Here is a 17,503-nt window from a genome sequence, read left to right as displayed (position 1 = left end):
CAGCTATTCCAGATACAATCAGGCAGATGCATAACGCACCAAAGACAGGGCGTCGTCTCATGTAAGTCAAACGGGGGATTTGAATTGAGATAATAAGCTTACAAAGTCATACAAGGCTGCTGGCCAACGAATTGCCATGGAAAAATGGCCAATTACATCCCTCCATAGTACCGATACGGCCGAACATGCTAGAGACGTCCGTACCAAGTCTCTCCAAAAGTGGCAATGTTCGTTTCTCCGTCGCAATTTGGTTTCCTGCTGGCTTCGACAAGGCGAATGGAAATTTCTTCAAGGTACCCGATCGAGGCACGTGTAGAATCGCATGGAGTACATCATCATCAACCTCAAACGTAGATGATGAATTAAGGTGCAGACCAACGGATTACTTCAGCATGCTTCCTAGCGGCAACATTCCAAAGGACGGACTCGATTTCTTCGCACAATTCCTATCCCACCTGCGAGAGGTGTGGCTAGAAATCTGTGATCTAGCTGAGCAACATTTGGCTGAATGTGTAAGTGAGGCTCTTACAATGACTCTATCGCATTATCTCATTTCTATCATGTCTAATTTAATCTACAGCGCATCAGTCAACTCGAAGAAAGAGGCAGTAACCGTGAGCTCATACTGAGGCTCGCGCAAAACGCGCGAACATGGGCTGATCTTCGCAAAATTCTGAAGGAACAAACAAGAACTGCCCACGAGTTTGCTTCCGACTACTCCTTTCGCTACAATGGAAACCAGGGCTCCGATGAGGTGGATATGTTGCTATCTGATTTCACGACTACAATAGGTGGGCGGCTTGACGGGCTCGATCAGACCGTAAGAGATCTGTTACAGCTGGTACGTTCCCTCGACGGATCTCCAAATGACCATTCCCCTTAGCTCATTTTGCAAAGGAATTCGCCTGGGTGTCGATACACGATGTTCATAGGTCGATCAGTATTGCTACAAGCACGAAACGCCTGAGCTGGATAACGGTATGAGATCCTCGCTGTTGTAGCAACTAGACGAGACTGCTTACACTTACAGTTCATCTTTCTTCCCGCAATGTTTACATCAGTGAGTCAATGCGGACCTGCGCGAACTTGTTTTAGACTAACGATGTTGTTATCAGAGCCTGTTTGGCATGAACGTCAATATCTTGAAAGACAACCCAGACTGGCGCTGGTTCTTCCTCGCTGGAAGCATTTGTCTGGTCTCCACCATATGCGCTTGGCTGATCTTCAAGTACTGTCCGGTCAGTTAGCTGTTCAACGCCCTCTGATCACACTAACAAACCCAATAGATTGAATCGTGGATAGAGAGAGAGGTGGGACAAAAGATACGGCGGGTTGCGAACGTTTCCGTACAAGTTGCCTCTGAACGAAAAGGATCAAATGAGCCGAAGAGGCTACCTATCTGAGTGGGCAACGACCGCAGAGCAGAGGGAAGTAGAATGCATCATCACATTGTCCTTTTAAAATGTCTAGAGTTATATCATCCACCAAAGAGAGACTCCACCCTAGGAACACCTTCGCTAGCCCTTGCCTTGAAAAAATCTTTGATGCATGCCTTCACCAGCCTGATATCCATAACCCTAGATACCCCCCTGTTCACCAAAAGAAGCCCGATGCAAAGAAGATGTTGTTACAAAAAGAGCAAACGTCCTTTTTGCTCTCAAAATAGAGCAGGAGAGAGTTTAGTCGGTGATCCTCCAGCTCTCGAACCACTTGAGGTGTTTCCATTGGCTGCTAGGTCCAACCATACCGAAGGAGATGGCCCTGAACAGCCAGTACAGGAAGATGGTAGCAAGGTACAGTACAGCAAAGATGCCCCACTGTACCTGCTTGTTCAACTTCCTTGTGGTGAAGTCCAAGCAGAAGCCCATAACGATGATGGCAAACCACAAAGCGGGGTAGTAGTGGTGCACATATGTGACACGGCCCATGGCGACGAATGGTGCGTAGTGGAGAGCCCAGCCAATGATGGGATAGATACCTGCGTAGTGGAACAAGTCGATTTCCGATTGCTTCAGGTCATTGAATCCACGTTGCCAGCGGACGACGTAAAAGAGGAGAAGAAGACCGAAAATGCCTAGCGAGGCAGTGCTGCCCCAGTAGACCAAGGGGTTACCTAGGAGGAAATACTTGACGACTGTGGTTATGTTAGTAACGGAACGAGGGCAAAGTGAGGTGCATGCTTACTGTCATCGTTCCAGCCGCACATGCGGAGACCGACATGGAGGATGGGCCATTGCCAGAAACTGGAGGCGAGGTCGTCTTGCTTGTCGGGGTCAGGGACAAGTGCGTTGTTAGATGTCATCATAGCAACATTAAGATGGATAAAGTCCTGGAGGAAGGGAGACTTGTAGTCACCAGGGTTGCCTGGCGGCAGTTTCTCGTTGGTGTGGCTTTCGATGTTCCAATGAGTGTAAACATCGCGAGGGTTGTTCTTCTTGACACAGGTTGTCTCGATCTGCTTGAAACCCCACTGAGGTAGGTTGACATTGCCAGCGCGGAGGTAGCAGCCCAGATCCTTGTGCTTCAGACGGAAAGCGGTAGTAAGCGTCCGGAGCTTGGAGTAGTCCCTCGAAGCAGCGTCGCGTACGACCTCAACAACCCAATGGTCCTTGGTGTCACCAACAGTTGTGTTGCCGTAGCAAGAAACTTCCCAATCACTCTTTGTAACAGGGGCAGCGACTTGGTGCGAGTGGAGGTTACGGCCAGTCTGGGCGTGGATCAGACGAATAACGTCACCGTTGCCAGGGTAGCGGAGCTCCTCTTCAGGATTGTATTCGACCTCGTGGCGGTTGGGGTAGAAGAACCAGTCGTTGTTGGCATCCTTGTGGTGGTAGCAAGTGATCTGCTGCTGGGTAGAGCCCTCGGGGTATGTCTGGACGTGAGAGTGGAGCAGTCCACCTCCGTATCCCATGTTCTTCAACGTGGTGCGGGAACCGTATGCGATTTCGAGAGGGCTGTTCTTGCCAACCTCAGTTCCTCGCAGGTTGGCTTGGAAGAGAGAGCTCATTTGCGCATCGCCGGGACCGCTGTTTTCGAGGATGATGAAGTGGAGGTAGAAGGAGAACATGTAGACGGCGAGGGGGATGAGGATCAGACTGAAAACGCGGAAAGCGAGATGCGTGGCTAGCTCGATCTGTACACGTTAGTTTGATAGCAGGCGATGGGTAATCTCACGTACCTTGGGCATCTTCAGGTCACCGAATTTGCGCCAGAGGTCTTCAATGGTGTACAATCCAACGAGAGCTGTGACGAAGAATCCAACCCACTTGACGCTGCATACACAACCAATTGAAACTCCGGTAAGCATCAGCCACAGACCCCACTCAGGAGAGAATGGGTCATGTTGCTGGCGGTGGAACTTGGACCAGCAGAAGACGGTAGTGAAGGTGAAGCATAGTAGCATAGAGTCAAGGAGGATAAAACGGCTGATAGTGGTGTACGAGTTCTCGCAGAGAACGGCCAGGGTGACGAACCATACGGTCGGACGGCGGAAGTTCAATTCTTTGGCGGTAAAGTAGGCCAGGGGAACGCAAACAGCACCAAAAGCCGAGTTGAAGAGGCGCATGAAGGTGTAGTTCAGCTCCGGGGGGTACGTTTCTCCGGACTTGAACTCGAACGAGCCATTGTATCCTGCGAGGTATCCGGACAAACCGACGAGCATCTTTCCGAGCGGTGGGTGGACATCGAAGTAGAACTCGCGCTTGAGGTAGTGTGAACCGAACTTGCCAAAGCTGCACCAAGTCAGAACTAGTCATGTGTGCGTCGGAGTTGATGGACTTACTGGGCTTCGTCCCAAGTGACGATTGGCGAGAGGCCAATCTTGTACATGCGTGTGAAGAAGGCGAAGAAGGTGAATATAAGAGGTGCCCAGATGAATTCGTAGTCGTCCAGGAAGGAGATGATGCTGAAAGGCTGCGGTTTGGTTAGCAACGAGTCCCTGCAGCCACCAGAATATTGACAGCTCTGATGCGGCTTGTACAAGATGGCGTACCTTGTCCTTTGACTTCTCCCTCTCTTGTGCCAGTGCAGCGATTGGCGCTGCGGCCTGTGATGGCGCGGCTACATTTCTCCTCCGCAGCTCCTCTGCTTGTGCATCGGCGCCCGTCGTGTGCGCAGTCGATGCCATGGTGATGGGCGGTGGCTGTTTCCCTGGTTGTCTCCAGATATTATCGCGAAGTCGTGAAGAAGGTGGAAGGGATTCGTGGCTTGAGGCTGGATTTGGTAGTAAACGGTTGGTCGGTACCACGGAGCTTGAGCGACTACGCGATGCAGTCGGTCGGTCGGTCGCAACACAACTCGAGAGAAGGGAATCAATTAAAAGTGGCCGTGGGCCGTAGAAGAAAAGCCCAAAGCAAGTGAAGGCATAAAAGGGAAGTTCACGGGGTGGGAGCAATGGAAGAATCTCCTGCGCTGCGAGATCGAGGAGGTGGGCTGTTCCCGAATTAGACTACAGTACGAGCAAAGGAAGCTAGAGCCCGGCCGCCGCATCAGGGCACGGGAGAAGCGACACCTGTTCACATCCATCACGTGAAGCCCACTATTCCATTCATCTGGCCCCAATCGCGCTTCCGAGGTGCCGTTGCAATGGTAATCTGCCTAGAGTAGTGGGTGGCTAAGCCGGGGAGGGGGGACCATCATTATGCACGTCACCAAAGCCTATTCCCTACATCATGCTATGCTGAGAAAAACATGGTAATTTCGTCTTGTGGAAGACGCCTTCCTCTAACCTACTCAACACACAAACAACAAACGCCCAAAATATGCCTCGCATACTCTACCAACCCAAAAACTTCGCTCGATGAGCCATTGGCCCGTGATATTGGAACATGCGCATCGCCTGTCTAGATGATGCAGATATACGTAGGAAATGCAAAATTGTCAACGTACACACCGTGTGTGCTCTAGTCCTCGTCTTGTCCGACCTGCTTGTACTTTCCGCTCGAGCTGTCGCCTTCGCCATTGCCCTTTGTCCTCTTGACCATGTTGCTGATCCAGCCACCAAGACCGTCGCCGTTCTCGGTATCCGCCTTGGCCATGTTCTTGTTGCCGCTCTCGATGTCAGGGGGGTCGATGTTGAGTCCAGGGATCGCGTCATCTTGCGCACGGCGTCCGCCTCGGATATCAAGCGAGGGCACAGGAGAGCCGCGACCTTCTCCGCTGAAGAGAGATTCGGCTTGCGCGAGAGTTTCCGGAGTGGGCATGACTGAAGTAGCGTCTCCGAATAGGGAGTTCATGTCTTCCAGACGGACGTTCGCAGTTTCGGGGTAGATGAAGTACACTAGATACAGTCAGTAAGTCGCTTTAGCCCACATTTTCCATCAAACTTACCAATGACAAAACTGGCTGCGCAGAAGAATGCGTGAATAAGGTACAATCGCCACTGGATGTGCTCCTGCAGAATCGGTGTCATTTCTCCAACCAGCCAGTTGAAAGCCCAGTTAGTCGCGGTACTCAGACTGGCACCCTTGGCACGAATGCTGAGTGGCAGGATCTCCGGTGGGTACAACCACGGAATAGGACCCCATGAGTATCCGAATGCGGCGTTGTAGATCATGACAAATATGACGACCATGTTGGGTGTCCAGGAAGCTTGCAGGAATTGGAAGTACGAAATGGCGGAGAGCGAAATCATCATCATAAGCGCTCCAGACAACAGAATCTTCCTGCGGCCTAGAGTGTCCACAATGTACCATGGCGGAATGGTGGATAGCAGGTACGTGATGGCGTTGATACCTGTCATCAGAATAGCTTGGCGACCGTACCAACCAGCCTCTTCGAAGACAAGCGGTGCATAGTACGAGATGACGTTGATGCCGTTGAGTTGCGCGAGGGCTTGGGCGGACATAGCAATGAAGACGCGTTTGGAGTATCGCTTGAACATGTCGGGGTATGATCGTTCACCTTCTTGACGCTGGAGCAGCACGTTCATCTTGATCTCTCGGTATTCATCTCGTGCTTTGGGGTTGTGAATATCGCCCTTTCCGTACAAATTGGCAATAACTACAATGCCCTCCTCGTCGTGATCGTTGTCCAAGAGCCATCTGTATGTGTCAGCAGATTCCAGGGGTTGAGATCATGGTACAAACCTTGGAGACTCGCAAATGAGCAAGCTTCCTGCGGCCAAAAGAAGACCCATGATGCACTGCATAAAGAGCGGGACTCTCCATGACCAGTCGCTTTTGATATAAGTGCAGAAGTAGTCAACCCACACACTGACTGCGTAGCCTGTGATATTGCCAGTGAACTCAATGCAGCCCATCTTTCCTCGGTTGTGGGGAGGCGAGATCTCGGACTGGTATACAGGGACGATGGTGGAGAGCGATCCGACACCAAGACCAGCAATGACTCGTCCAAGAAGCATCATGGGAATGCCCGTCGCGCAGGTCTGAAGAGCACCGCCTACGACGAAGATGAGGGAGCCGTACAAGATGGTCTTCCGTCTTCCAATCACATCACCAATGCGGCCCACGACTAGTGATGAGATGAAGGCACCGACTTCGAGGATAGCTACCATGGAACCGAGTTCGACGGCGGAAGGCTGGTTGAAGTAGTCCTTGAAGTAGATACCGCTGTCAGGCTGTTAGATACGGTCAAGGGCGGAGGGGTTCGCGACGGCGTACGTGATGATACCGGACATGACTCCCTGGTCATAACCAAACAGGAAGACGCCTAATGATACAAAGACACTTGTGAAGTAGCTGTTGCATTGCTGTTAGCTTGAGCACCCAGAGTTGGAATCTGTGCTGCATACATCAGCTTCTTGCCGTGTAACCCGTGGATACGGGAGGGCCCATCGTTGGGTGCCATGATTTTGGCTAGTATCTTCTCTGCCTTTGAGATTGTTCGTGGTCCCGGGTCGGGTATCTCAATGTCTTCCAGGCGAAGGCCGTGGGAGCCCTTCTCGTGCAGGTCCTGGGAGGCAAAGCGAGCTCGCTTTTGCTTTTTGCCTGGCCTCGATGAGTTGCCGGCTTCGAGGTTGATGCGGAGCGGATCTTCCCGGTCAGCTAGCTGGTCGACGAGGTCACCAGTGTCGCTCCAGACGGAAAGGTCGGAGTCGGAGGACGGTGTGTCAAACGAGGACCGCGCGCTGTCCTTATCGTGGTCGTCGAGCAGATAAGCGGAATCGTGGTCTCGCGGACGGGCAGAGGACGAAAGGTTGTGGAGCGGGATGTTGGCAGGCCTCCTGTTGCTGTTCGAGTAGGAAGGAATGGTGAAGGTGGCAGGCTGTTAGGGAGCAGCCCGACTCCAAGGTGGTGGGTGGATGGGAGAAGGAACGAAAAGGCGGCTCGCTGGGGGCACGTCACAGGGTCAAGCAGCCGAGACGAGGGATGTGGTAAAGCTAGCGCAAGAGCGGTGAGAAACTCGGTCACATTGGGCTACAGTGGAAAAAGACAGTGGGCACGATAGCGCTTCGTGATCAGAGATGCTGGAGCTGCAGTGCATGCGAACGAATGTAGGTCCCTGTCCGGGCTGCGCTGCCGGGGGCACTTGGCGGGAAATGGTGCTTCTTCCTGCTCGGTCCGAACATGCTGCGATTGGAGCTGCTGTCGAGTGCGCGGCGTGTCATGCACGATGATGTACACGCACAGGACCGCCTTTGTTTGTTATCTTGACTGAGCCTGATGGACATGTACGCATCGCCATGTTCTCGCCATCGCAATCGCCTGCCGTTGACAACATGGCTTGACAGCTACCCTTAGATCCCGCGGTGCAGCACAAGACTCCGGCACAGTAGCTCACGAGGCTCACACTACGCCTTGAAGGGGCCGACTAAAAGTGCACCACCAACCTTCCGCCATGTACGGGGCCTTCCTGGAGTGGAGGCGGGTCACGTTGGGGTCTTGGTCTCGACGATTGGAGCCCCGCGTGGAGACTGACTGCAAAGCGGAAAGATAGCCGCGATCAACTTCGCACAACGCATGCGGTGTGTGGATATTCGTGTAGTAGTATTCGTGTAGTGAGAAGGATGCAGTCTTGACTAAGCCGCAACAAGAAGCACGAGGCTACAGGACGACGTGTGGGCGGAGACGCAGAGCCACATGGTGCAGTTCTCGTGATGATCAAATAGCAGGGCACCGACACGTTCTCGCATGCTTCGCTTCGCGCGTAAAACGTGGGCTCGTGGAGACTGCCAAAATAGGTGCTTTTCTTCAGTGTATACTATGTATAACGCGGCTGCTTTTGATGATGATGGATTAGACTTGTTTTTGATCGCAGACGCTCGTGCTCGAAGCATTTAATATACCCAACGCGTTCACGCGTTTCTAATCTCCCCCAAACCTATCGTCGAGTTACTATAGTTACTAGCGTTGAAACAGAAAACCGTCAAGGCCCATCCAATCGACACAGTAGACGCCGGAGGCCCTCCTGACGTTTACAAGCTGCAGCTTCGCTTCAAGGACGAAACACGCAGCTCTCGCGGCCCCCAGGCCAACCTGGATACAAACACGGCGGTCAACGATCGAGGTCAGCAGTGGCTGGAATAGAGTTGTGTATTAGAGTTGTGTATCACAGGAAGGGTCGGGAGTCGAGCAACGCAACGACGCAGCAAGGGCAAGTCAATACAGTGAATGACTCCATTGTACCACCGGTAGAGTCGTTGTGCGTCATGCTGGATTTGACACATCAAGGCCCATGGCGCTCTGCCGCTGGATGCACATTGATCTACGGGCCCCCTTTCTCAAACGTACTAGCGCCGTCTATGCGCTACCTCTGATTGGGCACATCTGAGATTAACGTGTTTGTTCGGCATCGTGGTTCCTCGTTTCTTGCTTCTGACGAGGGCCGGAGGAGATTCGCTTTGTGTGTTTCTAGAACTGTCACCGGGCATCCCTCACTATAATCGCTGTCGCAAAACCCAATTCAGGCCATCCATCGCAGGGGGTTGGCTTAGCGGAGAGAGACGATTTGGGACCAGTGAGATTGTGCAGCCACAAAATCACCCGCCCGCACGCCCTGGTAACCAGACATCGAAAGCTGGAAGGCTTGGCTTCGTGCATTGTTTCAAGGAAGCTCCCCCAGCCACAACCACATACGCTGCAGCGCATCATCTCTCTCCGCCGCAATCACCTCTCGATTCGCTTTCACCTCCACTTCCTATCGTGGTTGCGCCAATCTCCCTCGCTATCTATCGCAGCGCTCACAGCCTGATAACGATCGCTCCCCACAACAAAGGGCACCTGAAGGCAAGGCTGAGGCTCCGCTGCCCGAAACGAAAAAGACATGTCAAGATACGGCAAGTTCGATGACTTTTGTCGGGACTCTGGAAACAGCTGGTCAACTCTGCCGGGTAAAACAAACTCACGATACCTATCTTGTTGTCTATACTAACGCGCGACAGTTTGTTATGTATGTTGCGATCGCTGCACCCCTTTGCCCGCCCATTGTTCGTCGACGCGACGCTAACCCATGCTCCACAGCTCTTCAACCCAGCTTCGACAATAGACAACAACGGATGGCAAGATGGCTGCACCCTGCAAGGCTTCCCTGTGGGTGGAGGTGACCGGCTGCACAATTTGGGTACGAAGCATATGCGCATTGTGACGATGTTTTGCTCACACCACCAGGATCCATAATCATCTGCGGCATTGCAATCCTCACCACCCTGTTCCTGCTATGGAGATCGCAAAGAAAGAAGGCTGCTGTAGGACGAAGGTGCGCAGTCATCCACGCGCATTGAGATTGCACGGCTAACAGCTCGCAGAGAAATGCAGCTCTTCCTCCTCGGCTACATCGTCATATCCATCTGCGAAATCTTTACTATTGGCGGATTCCCCCTCAACAGCACTGTGCGCATTGTATGTACTCAGTCCTGCATGTCGGAATGCAGAGTCTAATCTCACTACAGGTCTTTGTCGCTATCCACATCGCTGCCATCACCGCCACGTCCTGGATCCTCATGCTCAACGGCGCCGTTGGCTACCAACTACTTGACGACGGCACGGCAGTATCCATCGGTCTCCTCTTAATCTCGTCGCTTGTCATCTTCATCGGAACCGGTTATATCGCCCTCGATACTGGACTCAACTGGACGGGTTACTGGGAGGACACTCGCTTTGTACCAAACCAAGCCTACGCGCTGTACACCCTCTACCAACTCGTACCACTAGTCTTCATCGTCATCTTCTTCTGTCTGGAGGCCTTCCTGGTGCTGCGCATTCTCGGCGAGCGCAAGCCAATGCGTAAGGAATTATCAAATCTTGTATACAGCTCGTACTAACTCGTCCCAGTATATCTGCTTGCCGCTGCTCTCCTCTTCGCCATTGGCCAAATCTTCCAATATGTCATCAGCGTCCACATCTGCAACGGCACCGACGGCAAGATCAACGGAGGTCTCTTCTCAACCCTCTTCACCCTCCTATCAGTAGTAATGATTTGGGTGTTCTGGTCGAGCATCACCGAAGACGACTGGCCTATGCCAACCGTCGCTGGTTCAGGCGCGTATAATTAAGAGTCGACCATCAGGGGTTGACTGGTAATCTCGGGGCTGTACAGGCAGCGGCGGCGTAATGTTCTTATGATGGCTTTTGCCCGACATAGCGTATACCATTTTGGGGCTCCTTGGACGCATTTGATGCGTCATGCTGACTTGTGCTACGATATATATAATGTTTGCTGAATGGAATCTATCTGATATTCAAGACCTGTCTTCACATGCAAAACATGAACATGAAAACGTGAGAGCGCGTCGAGCCTATCACGTGTGAGACACGCTTCCGCCCATGTGGATCCAAGATCGTCAAGTGAACTCACCACCATCCAAACACTCGGTGCCTGCCACAATTTAGTGAAACTGTAGCTGACGATGAGGAAGCTTGGACTGACATCTTCCGTTGTATCTGCCACCATCCAACGTCACATATGAAGCTTATTACATCATAACATCGGTCTTTCTTGCGGCACACGACCCTGCTTTGACGGACACGCCCGAGACCGAATCGTGCGCATCGTCCATTTGAAGTCCACACGTACAGCCTCGCATCCCAGCACGACGGTCACAGCTGCGATCGCTCGCCATCCAACGACCGCCGGACCTGCAGACCCACGCGCATACAATGGCCGATTCGGATTACGATTTCGATGACGAGAGTTCAGCCGACGAGTACGTTGGTGCGAAGAGCGGTACTTCAAGCACACGCGCACAATCTTCGGCGCCTGGCAAGAGGCGGAAAGTAGAGGCGCCTGTGAAGGAACCGCCAAAGCGGCAGGCATGGGAAACAGAATACTCGCGGACGGTCCAGAAGACGATAGAACCGGCAGACGATGGCACACTAGGACAGAGCGTACAAGAACGGGAAGAAGAGAGGAAGCGCAAAAGGTTACGGAAAGATACAAAGCCTTTCCAGCGAGGTATCATACGTCACGTCGTCCTGGTGCTTGATCTGTCAGAGGCCATGATGGAAAAAGACATGCGGCCCAACCGATACATCACGATGATCAACTACACACAAGACTACATCCGCGAGTTTTTCGAACAAAACCCTATATCGCAGATGAGCGTACTGGGTATGCACGATGGTGTCTGCATACGAGTCTCGGAGCTCTCGGGCAACCCAGCAGAACACGTTGCAGCGATACAAGGCCTGAGAAGCAAAGATGACGGCAAAGAGCCCAAGGGCGCGCCCAGTTTGCAGAACGCATTGGAACTGGCAAGAGCAACATTATACCACACACCAAGCCACGGCACGCGAGAGGTCATTGTTGTCTTTGGGAGCTTGTTGAGTTTAGATCCGGGTGATATACACCAAACAGTCAAAGCCTGCGTACGAGACCGAATACGTGTCAGCGTAATTGGTATGGGCGCGCGCCTCAAGATCTGCACAGAAATTGTCACTCGGACAAACGCTGGTGATGAATCCGAGTACACAATCGCAACCGATCAGGAAATGCTCAAGGAGCTCCTCCTCGCCACTACAACACCCCCCGTAATCCGTACAACAGCACCGGCAGTCGCAGCACCAGCCGCTCCGCAAGCCCCAGATCCTTCCTCCGCCGCAGCACTCATGATGATGGGTTTCCCATCCCGTGTAGTAGAAGACCAACTAACCATGTGCGCATGCCACGGCAACCTCACAATGGGAGGTTACACCTGTTCTCGCTGCAGCGCAAAAGTCTGCTCCTTACCTATCACCTGCCCCTCCTGCCAACTCACCTTGCTCCTCTCCACCCATCTCGCGCGATCTTACCACCATCTTTTCCCCCTCCGCAACTGGTCCACAGTATCCTGGTCGCGCGCCCGCGAAAAGGGAAGTAAGCAGTGTGTGGGCTGTCTAGCTTCCTTTAGTGATCCGCCAAGCAGCAATAATGAAAGAAGTGAGGCGGAACAAGACGGCGAGGTCAACAAAGAGAAGAGGGACGAAGAGGATAGCGAAGAGCAGAAGGCGTCTGAGAGCGGGAGGTATGAATGCAGGGCTTGTGAAAGTCACTTTTGTATCGATTGTGATATGTTTGCGCATATGGTCCTGCATAATTGTCCTGGGTGTTTGGGGAGGTTGGATCCGGGGGCTGTTGTGCAGGCGAGTAACGGAAATGGGGATGTCGAGATGACAGGGTGAGAGATACTCCGTCTTCTTTGGGGAACACGGGTCTGGCACAGAAGGTATAGATGTCTAGATGTCTAGTAATGAAAGATGGAACGTAGAGCGGATACCCGGTGCGCTACGAACAAAGCGCATATTGTACAGAAAAGACGACGCTGTCAAGATTATCCTTTCCTTATGTCTTTTGTATTGCAGATCCGAGATGTTGGACATTTCATCAATCTCGTAACAATCCATTGTCGGGTACAACGCGTTCATGCTCTCGTTTCGACAATCTTCACACAAAAAGATCCCGTCGATTGCACTTCGGGAAACGGACATCTCCACATCCCAATGCCGAACGTCGACCCCGCGACGCGAACGTGGGGCAAATCGCCCGAACTCCACAACGCGCCTCTTGCATCAACACTCTTGACTGCTTCATAAGCTTTTTCCTTATCCCTGACTCTATGTTCGCTAGCTCTCTTGTACGCTGCACACGTACTACTGCTACATCATCTAGATTGACTTCTTTCGTTCCAAGGTCACAGTCGTTGTTATTGCCATTCCGAGTGAACTATCTCAGTACAACGACAAGAGCGATGTCGGCATTTGAGCGATTGATCCGTTTCGAGGATAAAGATGGGAAGACAGTGTATGGAAATTTGGAAAAGGAAGTTCCGACAAAGGAGATTGAGGGGAGCAGTGTAGAAGTTCTGGAAGGAGATGTCAAGAGTGGGTTTAAGAAGACAGGTCAGAAGACCACTGTCGGAAAGGTATGTATTCGCATGTCCATTGAGGAGAAAATTAGAGCTCTTGGGAAAATCTGACGGGAAAACAACATAGCTACTATGTCCTCTCCCAACAACAAACATTATCCTCTGCGTCGGTCTCAACTACCGCCGCCACGCGGAAGAATGCAATCTCCAGATCCCTTCCAACCCAGCCATCTTCACTAAACCATCTGACGCCCTCGCTGGTCCCCTAGAAGACATCCCCATCCACCCCTCCTGCCAATCCCAACTCGACTACGAAGGCGAACTAACCCTCGTCGTCTCCAAGGACTGCAAAAACATCGCAGCAAAAGACTATGCCGACTACCTCCTCGGCTACACAATCTCCAACGATGTCTCTGCGCGGAACTACCAGTTACCCGCTTCTGTATCCGGCGGCCAGTTTGGATATGCAAAGTCTTTTGATAAGTTTGCGCCGGTAGGACCGTGTATTGTTTCGCCAAAGTTGATTCCCGATCCGCAGAAACTGAAGTACTGGACCAAAGTCAATGGGGAGAAGAGGCAGGAAACTGGCACTGATGATATGATCTTCAAGGTGGGTGAGGTGTTGGAGCATTTGAGTCGGGGGACTACGTTGAGGGCTGGAACTGTCATTCTGACGGTAAGTTGAAACTGTATGAATTGCAAGTGAGACATGTACTGACTTTGTGTTTTCACTTCTACAGGGCACACCGAGTGGAGTGGGACTGTTCATGGAACCGAAGGGTTTCTTGAAAGATGGAGATGAGGTGGAGGTGTACGTCGAGGGAATCGGGAGTATCGTTAACAAGATGAAGTTTGAGTAAATGAAGAAGTGGCGAGTTATATCAGCAAGTGTAAACTTGCTGTAAAGCATACGACTTCTGCTGCGCATTGTACTCACAAAGAAAATTCATACTTCTATCTGTTTGGTGTAACTACAATCCTCACGGACCTGACAGACCAATATTGCCACCATGTTTGTAATCTTCCACTAAAGTAAGAACCAGTCAAGGGCTAAGCTCATTCAGGGAAAAAAAAAATGATAGCCCACACTACATCGCGAACTTCCATACAGAATCAGAAAGCCGCAATGTATACTGTTGATGTATCCGAACCTCCTCCAGTTGCCAGCCAAAAACCTCAGCCACACGCGGCAGCCATACACCCTCGAGGTTTCTAACCCACCTACATGGCATGCCACCAATGCTCGCATCTTCGAAAACATCTTGTGTTTCAGCCTGCTCTCTAATCATATCTTTGGCGACTTCTCTCAGGTTGACTAGATGAGTAGAATCGATGCGGAAAATGAGTCCGAAATTATCTGCAAAATATTGTCCGGCTCTGTGTATTTGAGCCTCGATGTTGCCATTATAGATTATAAATTGGGGATTTACCTGACGCATCTGATGCCAGATGTGGATGACGATGGTTCGCGATGAGACTGGGTTCGTACACATGTCTAGTGAGTAATAGTACGAGCTGTCTGAATAATATCCCGCCGCGAAGACGGGAAAATCTGGAGGTTTTATGAAGAGAGCTCTACGACAATTGGGGCAGGTGTTTAATTGCTCTCCATTAGTGTAGGTCCATCGAGTGAGACAGGATAGGCCGAAGATGTGTTGGCATTTTGTGCGTACTGCTATGTGATGTCCTCTATCAAAGGCCCCGTGACAGATATCGCAAGTCCCGTTCAAATCGATATAGGAGCTGCCAATATCGGCGAGGAACCGGACTCTGGTAGGAAGTGGTGTTGGTGATGACATGGTTATGGTAGTAGACTGTGTCGGTTGACGAGGTCCAGGTTGAATTTACAACAGGGTGGGTAAAGCATATATTAAGCAGGTCTTGAGTTTGCTGTAGTATATTGTTTGGGCATGGATGTTGTTCTTCTTGTAAGTCATGAGTGAGTTTGTGTAAGCAGTGAGACACAGTCAAAGTGGACAGATGCGGAATCCTTGGATGGAGAGTTGTCTAAACCTGAATGCCTAAAGGTCTGTACAAAGAAGAGAATATCACTGTGGTTTGCAGCAGACGTGCCAAGTGTGTATCTTTCTCCCTAATCACACTGACTGATGTTTGTAGTTGGTGCTGAGACGCAGAGGGCGTGCGTCATGCCCACGAGACGCTAGTGCCCACGCTAATTTCGCAGTTACGTTGATGGCAGGCGACCAAGTGCCCAAACCATCAACTTTGAAACAGCACAACGAAAGAACCCAAATCCATCTCCCTTTTCAGACACGCGACCTACGTGTAGAAGTCACGGGAATCACCAACGCAACCAAAACAAATCACAACAATGGCCTCGGAAGTAGTCAACAAGCTGCAGAACCTGGTCACAGGGGAGTCGAAGAGCGCTCGCAAGAAGAAGGCCAAGCAAGAAGGGGCTACGGCAGTACCAGCAGCGCCTGAGCAGACCAACTCTGAGGCTGGTGCAGGCGGCTCCAACCCCGCCGGCAAGGCCAATGGATCCGACAGCGACAACTCGTACCTCCGCGAGGTCCAGAAGTAAGTCGCAGCCGCATTGTGGTTCAGACACCATGATTGCTACAACATATCAAGGACTCACTTACTAAGACGCGCTCGCGTAGGAACATCCGTAACATCAACAAGAAGCTGGTAAGATGACAGTCCCGTCCAGCCTTTACCCCACCTACCCTGGCTTACACCGTGTCTGCAGAGCGCAACCCAGAAGGTCGACTCGATAATCGCAGCGAACCCCGGCGTTTCTCTCGACGACCTCCTCGCCTCCAAGAAGATCAACGCCGACCAAAAAGCCCAAGCCGAGAGGAAACCCGGCCTTCAGGCTCAGCTTGCGCAGTACGAAGAACAATACACCAACTACAAGAAGTACGGTGATGAGCTCGAGGCCAAGTTCGCGCGCGAGAAGGAGGTCCTGTCCAAGTCACACTTGTCGGAGCTGGAGACATTGAGGGGTACCATCAAGGCCGAGGCACAACTCGAGCAGCAGAAGATTGTCAAGGACAAGTTGCTGACACTGTCCCGCTTCTTGAGGGCCGCGGCTGCTCGTCGTCAACTTGAGGACGATGACTCTGACCTCACCAAGGCTTTCGAGGGCGCTCTCCTCCAGGTCTACGGAGGAGATGCCGGCGCTGTCATGGCCGCAGAGAAGCTGATCGAGGGTGCGGAAGAGGGAGTACCATCTACTGAGGGTGTGGTACTAACCGTTACCTGTAAGTTCCAAAGCACATTGAGTGCGTCGCTTTAGACTGACTTTCTCTAGACTCCCAAGTCAAGCAAGCAGCACTCGACGAGGCTCCATTCGCCGCTGAAGAGGCTTGGGTCGACGACGTTGCGCAGTCCCAAGCAGCTGCCCCAGAGACTGAAGCTGTGTCCGACCCAACTATCGCCAACGCTACTCTCACTGAGATGGAAGCCGGCGCGAAGCCTCTTAACGAAACCACAAATGACGCCTCAGCTGCACCGGCAGCTTCCGGTATCGGAATGGAGTCTGCCAACGCTGCTGCAGAGGCTCAATGGGACAAGCAACCCACTGGCGGTGATGACCCGCTCACCGAATCCTTCGAGATGGTACCACGAGACCCCGCTGAGACTGAAACACCACACGCCGGTGCTGCCGTAACCAGCACCCAGAGCTGGGCCGACGATACCCCCGAGCCAAGCGCGGCACCTGCCGCTCCCACTCCCGCTGACGATGGCTTCTCTCAAGTTCAGCACAACCGCGGCGGCCGGGGACGAGGTGGACACCCAGGTGGTGAGCGAGGTGGATACCGTGGCAGGGGTCGAGGCGGTCCTCGGGGCGATTTCCGCGGTGGTCGCGGACGCGGTGGCCGTGGAGACTTCAGGGGTGGGCGCGGCGGTTTCCGCGGCGCTCCCCGTGGAGGAGAATCGTCATAGAGTCGATCAACACTTCCTGCAAAACGACCAGCACTTTTGGGGAACACTGATTGTGTAAGCAATCTTTGACACTCTATCTGGAGCATCTGAGCAGATGAAATAATGAAAGAGCTGGCAAGCCTATTGTGTTTAGTAGCATAGCATCGGTGCATAGGATCAACATTTTCTCGGGTATGGGACGCTGTACTATATTCTGGGTATGATCTGGCGCTTAATGAATGGCTTGTACAACATCAATTCTTCTCACTTTGAGTGATTGTCTTCGTGGTCTGTGTTGCGTCACTGTCGTGGAGAGATGGACGTTGTGCTAGAGCCCAGACAAGACAAGGGATGACGATGACTGAGCGGCTGCCC

At 52.2% G+C, this 17,503-nt stretch overlaps 7 protein-coding genes across 7 annotated transcripts; 4 read left to right on the top strand and 3 right to left on the bottom strand.

The window, feature by feature from the left end:
- Window positions 1-1,407: 1,407 nt before the first annotated feature.
- On the bottom strand, window positions 1,408-4,444 carry CC77DRAFT_995322 (protein O-mannosyl-transferase 2). The gene is made up of 5 exons (XM_018536458.1): window positions 3,992-4,444; window positions 3,782-3,912; window positions 3,179-3,731; window positions 2,185-3,133; window positions 1,408-2,134 (listed from the first exon to the last, which is right to left on the bottom strand). The coding sequence occupies exons 1-5, from the start codon at window positions 4,124-4,126 to the stop codon at window positions 1,680-1,682; spliced, it is 2,223 nt and encodes a 740-aa protein (XP_018383060.1). The 5' UTR covers window positions 4,127-4,444; the 3' UTR covers window positions 1,408-1,679.
- A 176-nt stretch (window positions 4,445-4,620) lies between these two features.
- Window positions 4,621-7,644, bottom strand: CC77DRAFT_1097462 (high affinity glucose transporter; the record flags this gene model as incomplete). The annotated part of the gene is made up of 6 exons (XM_018529894.1): window positions 4,621-5,278; window positions 5,329-6,041; window positions 6,087-6,569; window positions 6,621-6,698; window positions 6,752-7,224; window positions 7,588-7,644. The coding sequence occupies 6 exons, from the start codon at window positions 7,642-7,644 to the stop codon at window positions 4,902-4,904; spliced, it is 2,181 nt and encodes a 726-aa protein (XP_018383059.1). The 3' UTR covers window positions 4,621-4,901.
- Window positions 7,645-9,222: 1,578 nt separating this feature from the next.
- CC77DRAFT_1033510 (hypothetical protein) lies at window positions 9,223-10,450 on the top strand (the record flags this gene model as incomplete). Its single annotated transcript, XM_018526807.1, has 6 exons — window positions 9,223-9,289; window positions 9,433-9,519; window positions 9,567-9,654; window positions 9,704-9,797; window positions 9,848-10,181; window positions 10,230-10,450. The coding sequence occupies 6 exons, from the start codon at window positions 9,223-9,225 to the stop codon at window positions 10,448-10,450; spliced, it is 891 nt and encodes a 296-aa protein (XP_018383058.1).
- A 322-nt stretch (window positions 10,451-10,772) lies between these two features.
- CC77DRAFT_1023146 (TFIIH basal transcription factor complex p44 subunit) lies at window positions 10,773-12,784 on the top strand. The gene has a single exon (XM_018525617.1). The coding sequence runs from the start codon at window positions 11,055-11,057 to the stop codon at window positions 12,552-12,554; it is 1,500 nt and encodes a 499-aa protein (XP_018383057.1). The 5' UTR covers window positions 10,773-11,054; the 3' UTR covers window positions 12,555-12,784.
- A 336-nt stretch (window positions 12,785-13,120) lies between these two features.
- On the top strand, window positions 13,121-14,097 carry CC77DRAFT_941862 (hypothetical protein; the record flags this gene model as incomplete). The annotated part of the gene is made up of 3 exons (XM_018534823.1): window positions 13,121-13,294; window positions 13,365-13,913; window positions 13,978-14,097. 3 exons carry the CDS (start codon window positions 13,121-13,123, stop codon window positions 14,095-14,097), a joined length of 843 nt encoding a protein of 280 aa, XP_018383056.1.
- A 114-nt stretch (window positions 14,098-14,211) lies between these two features.
- Window positions 14,212-15,427, bottom strand: CC77DRAFT_266289 (hypothetical protein). The gene has a single exon (XM_018530926.1). It carries the CDS (start codon window positions 15,034-15,036, stop codon window positions 14,326-14,328), a length of 711 nt encoding a protein of 236 aa, XP_018383055.1. The 5' UTR covers window positions 15,037-15,427; the 3' UTR covers window positions 14,212-14,325.
- Window positions 15,428-15,475: 48 nt separating this feature from the next.
- CC77DRAFT_995309 (hypothetical protein) lies at window positions 15,476-17,378 on the top strand. Its single transcript, XM_018536457.1, has 4 exons — window positions 15,476-15,778; window positions 15,862-15,889; window positions 15,951-16,464; window positions 16,515-17,378. The coding sequence occupies exons 1-4, from the start codon at window positions 15,570-15,572 to the stop codon at window positions 17,147-17,149; spliced, it is 1,386 nt and encodes a 461-aa protein (XP_018383054.1). The 5' UTR covers window positions 15,476-15,569; the 3' UTR covers window positions 17,150-17,378.
- Window positions 17,379-17,503: the final 125 nt, after the last annotated feature.

Source organism: Alternaria alternata (genome assembly GCF_001642055.1).
Source record: "Alternaria alternata strain SRC1lrK2f unplaced genomic scaffold CC77scaffold_18, whole genome shotgun sequence".
Taxonomy (NCBI): Eukaryota; Fungi; Ascomycota; class Dothideomycetes; order Pleosporales; family Pleosporaceae; genus Alternaria; species Alternaria alternata.
Note: the sequence above shows the minus strand (reverse complement) of the source record. Positions and strands in the feature narration are given on the sequence as shown.

Excerpts from the sequence above, each read along its gene's own strand:
- CC77DRAFT_995322 (XM_018536458.1), bottom strand. The coding sequence starts at position 4,126 with ATGGCATCGACTGCGCACACGACGGGCGCCGATGCACAAGCAGAGGAG. Across the intron at positions 3,732-3,781 it reads GTCACTTGGGACGAAGCCCA|CTTTGGCAAGTTCGGTTCAC; the intron begins GTAAGTCCATCA and ends GACTTGGTGCAG. Across the intron at positions 2,135-2,184 it reads GTGCGGCTGGAACGATGACA|TCGTCAAGTATTTCCTCCTA; the intron begins GTAAGCATGCAC and ends ACATAACCACAG.
- CC77DRAFT_1023146 (XM_018525617.1), top strand. The coding sequence starts at position 11,055 with ATGGCCGATTCGGATTACGATTTCGATGACGAGAGTTCAGCCGACGAG.
- CC77DRAFT_266289 (XM_018530926.1), bottom strand. The coding sequence starts at position 15,036 with ATGTCATCACCAACACCACTTCCTACCAGAGTCCGGTTCCTCGCCGAT.
- CC77DRAFT_995309 (XM_018536457.1), top strand. The coding sequence starts at position 15,570 with ATGGCCTCGGAAGTAGTCAACAAGCTGCAGAACCTGGTCACAGGGGAG. Across the intron at positions 15,779-15,861 it reads TACCTCCGCGAGGTCCAGAA|GAACATCCGTAACATCAACA; the intron begins GTAAGTCGCAGC and ends GCGCTCGCGTAG. Across the intron at positions 15,890-15,950 it reads GTAACATCAACAAGAAGCTG|AGCGCAACCCAGAAGGTCGA; the intron begins GTAAGATGACAG and ends CCGTGTCTGCAG.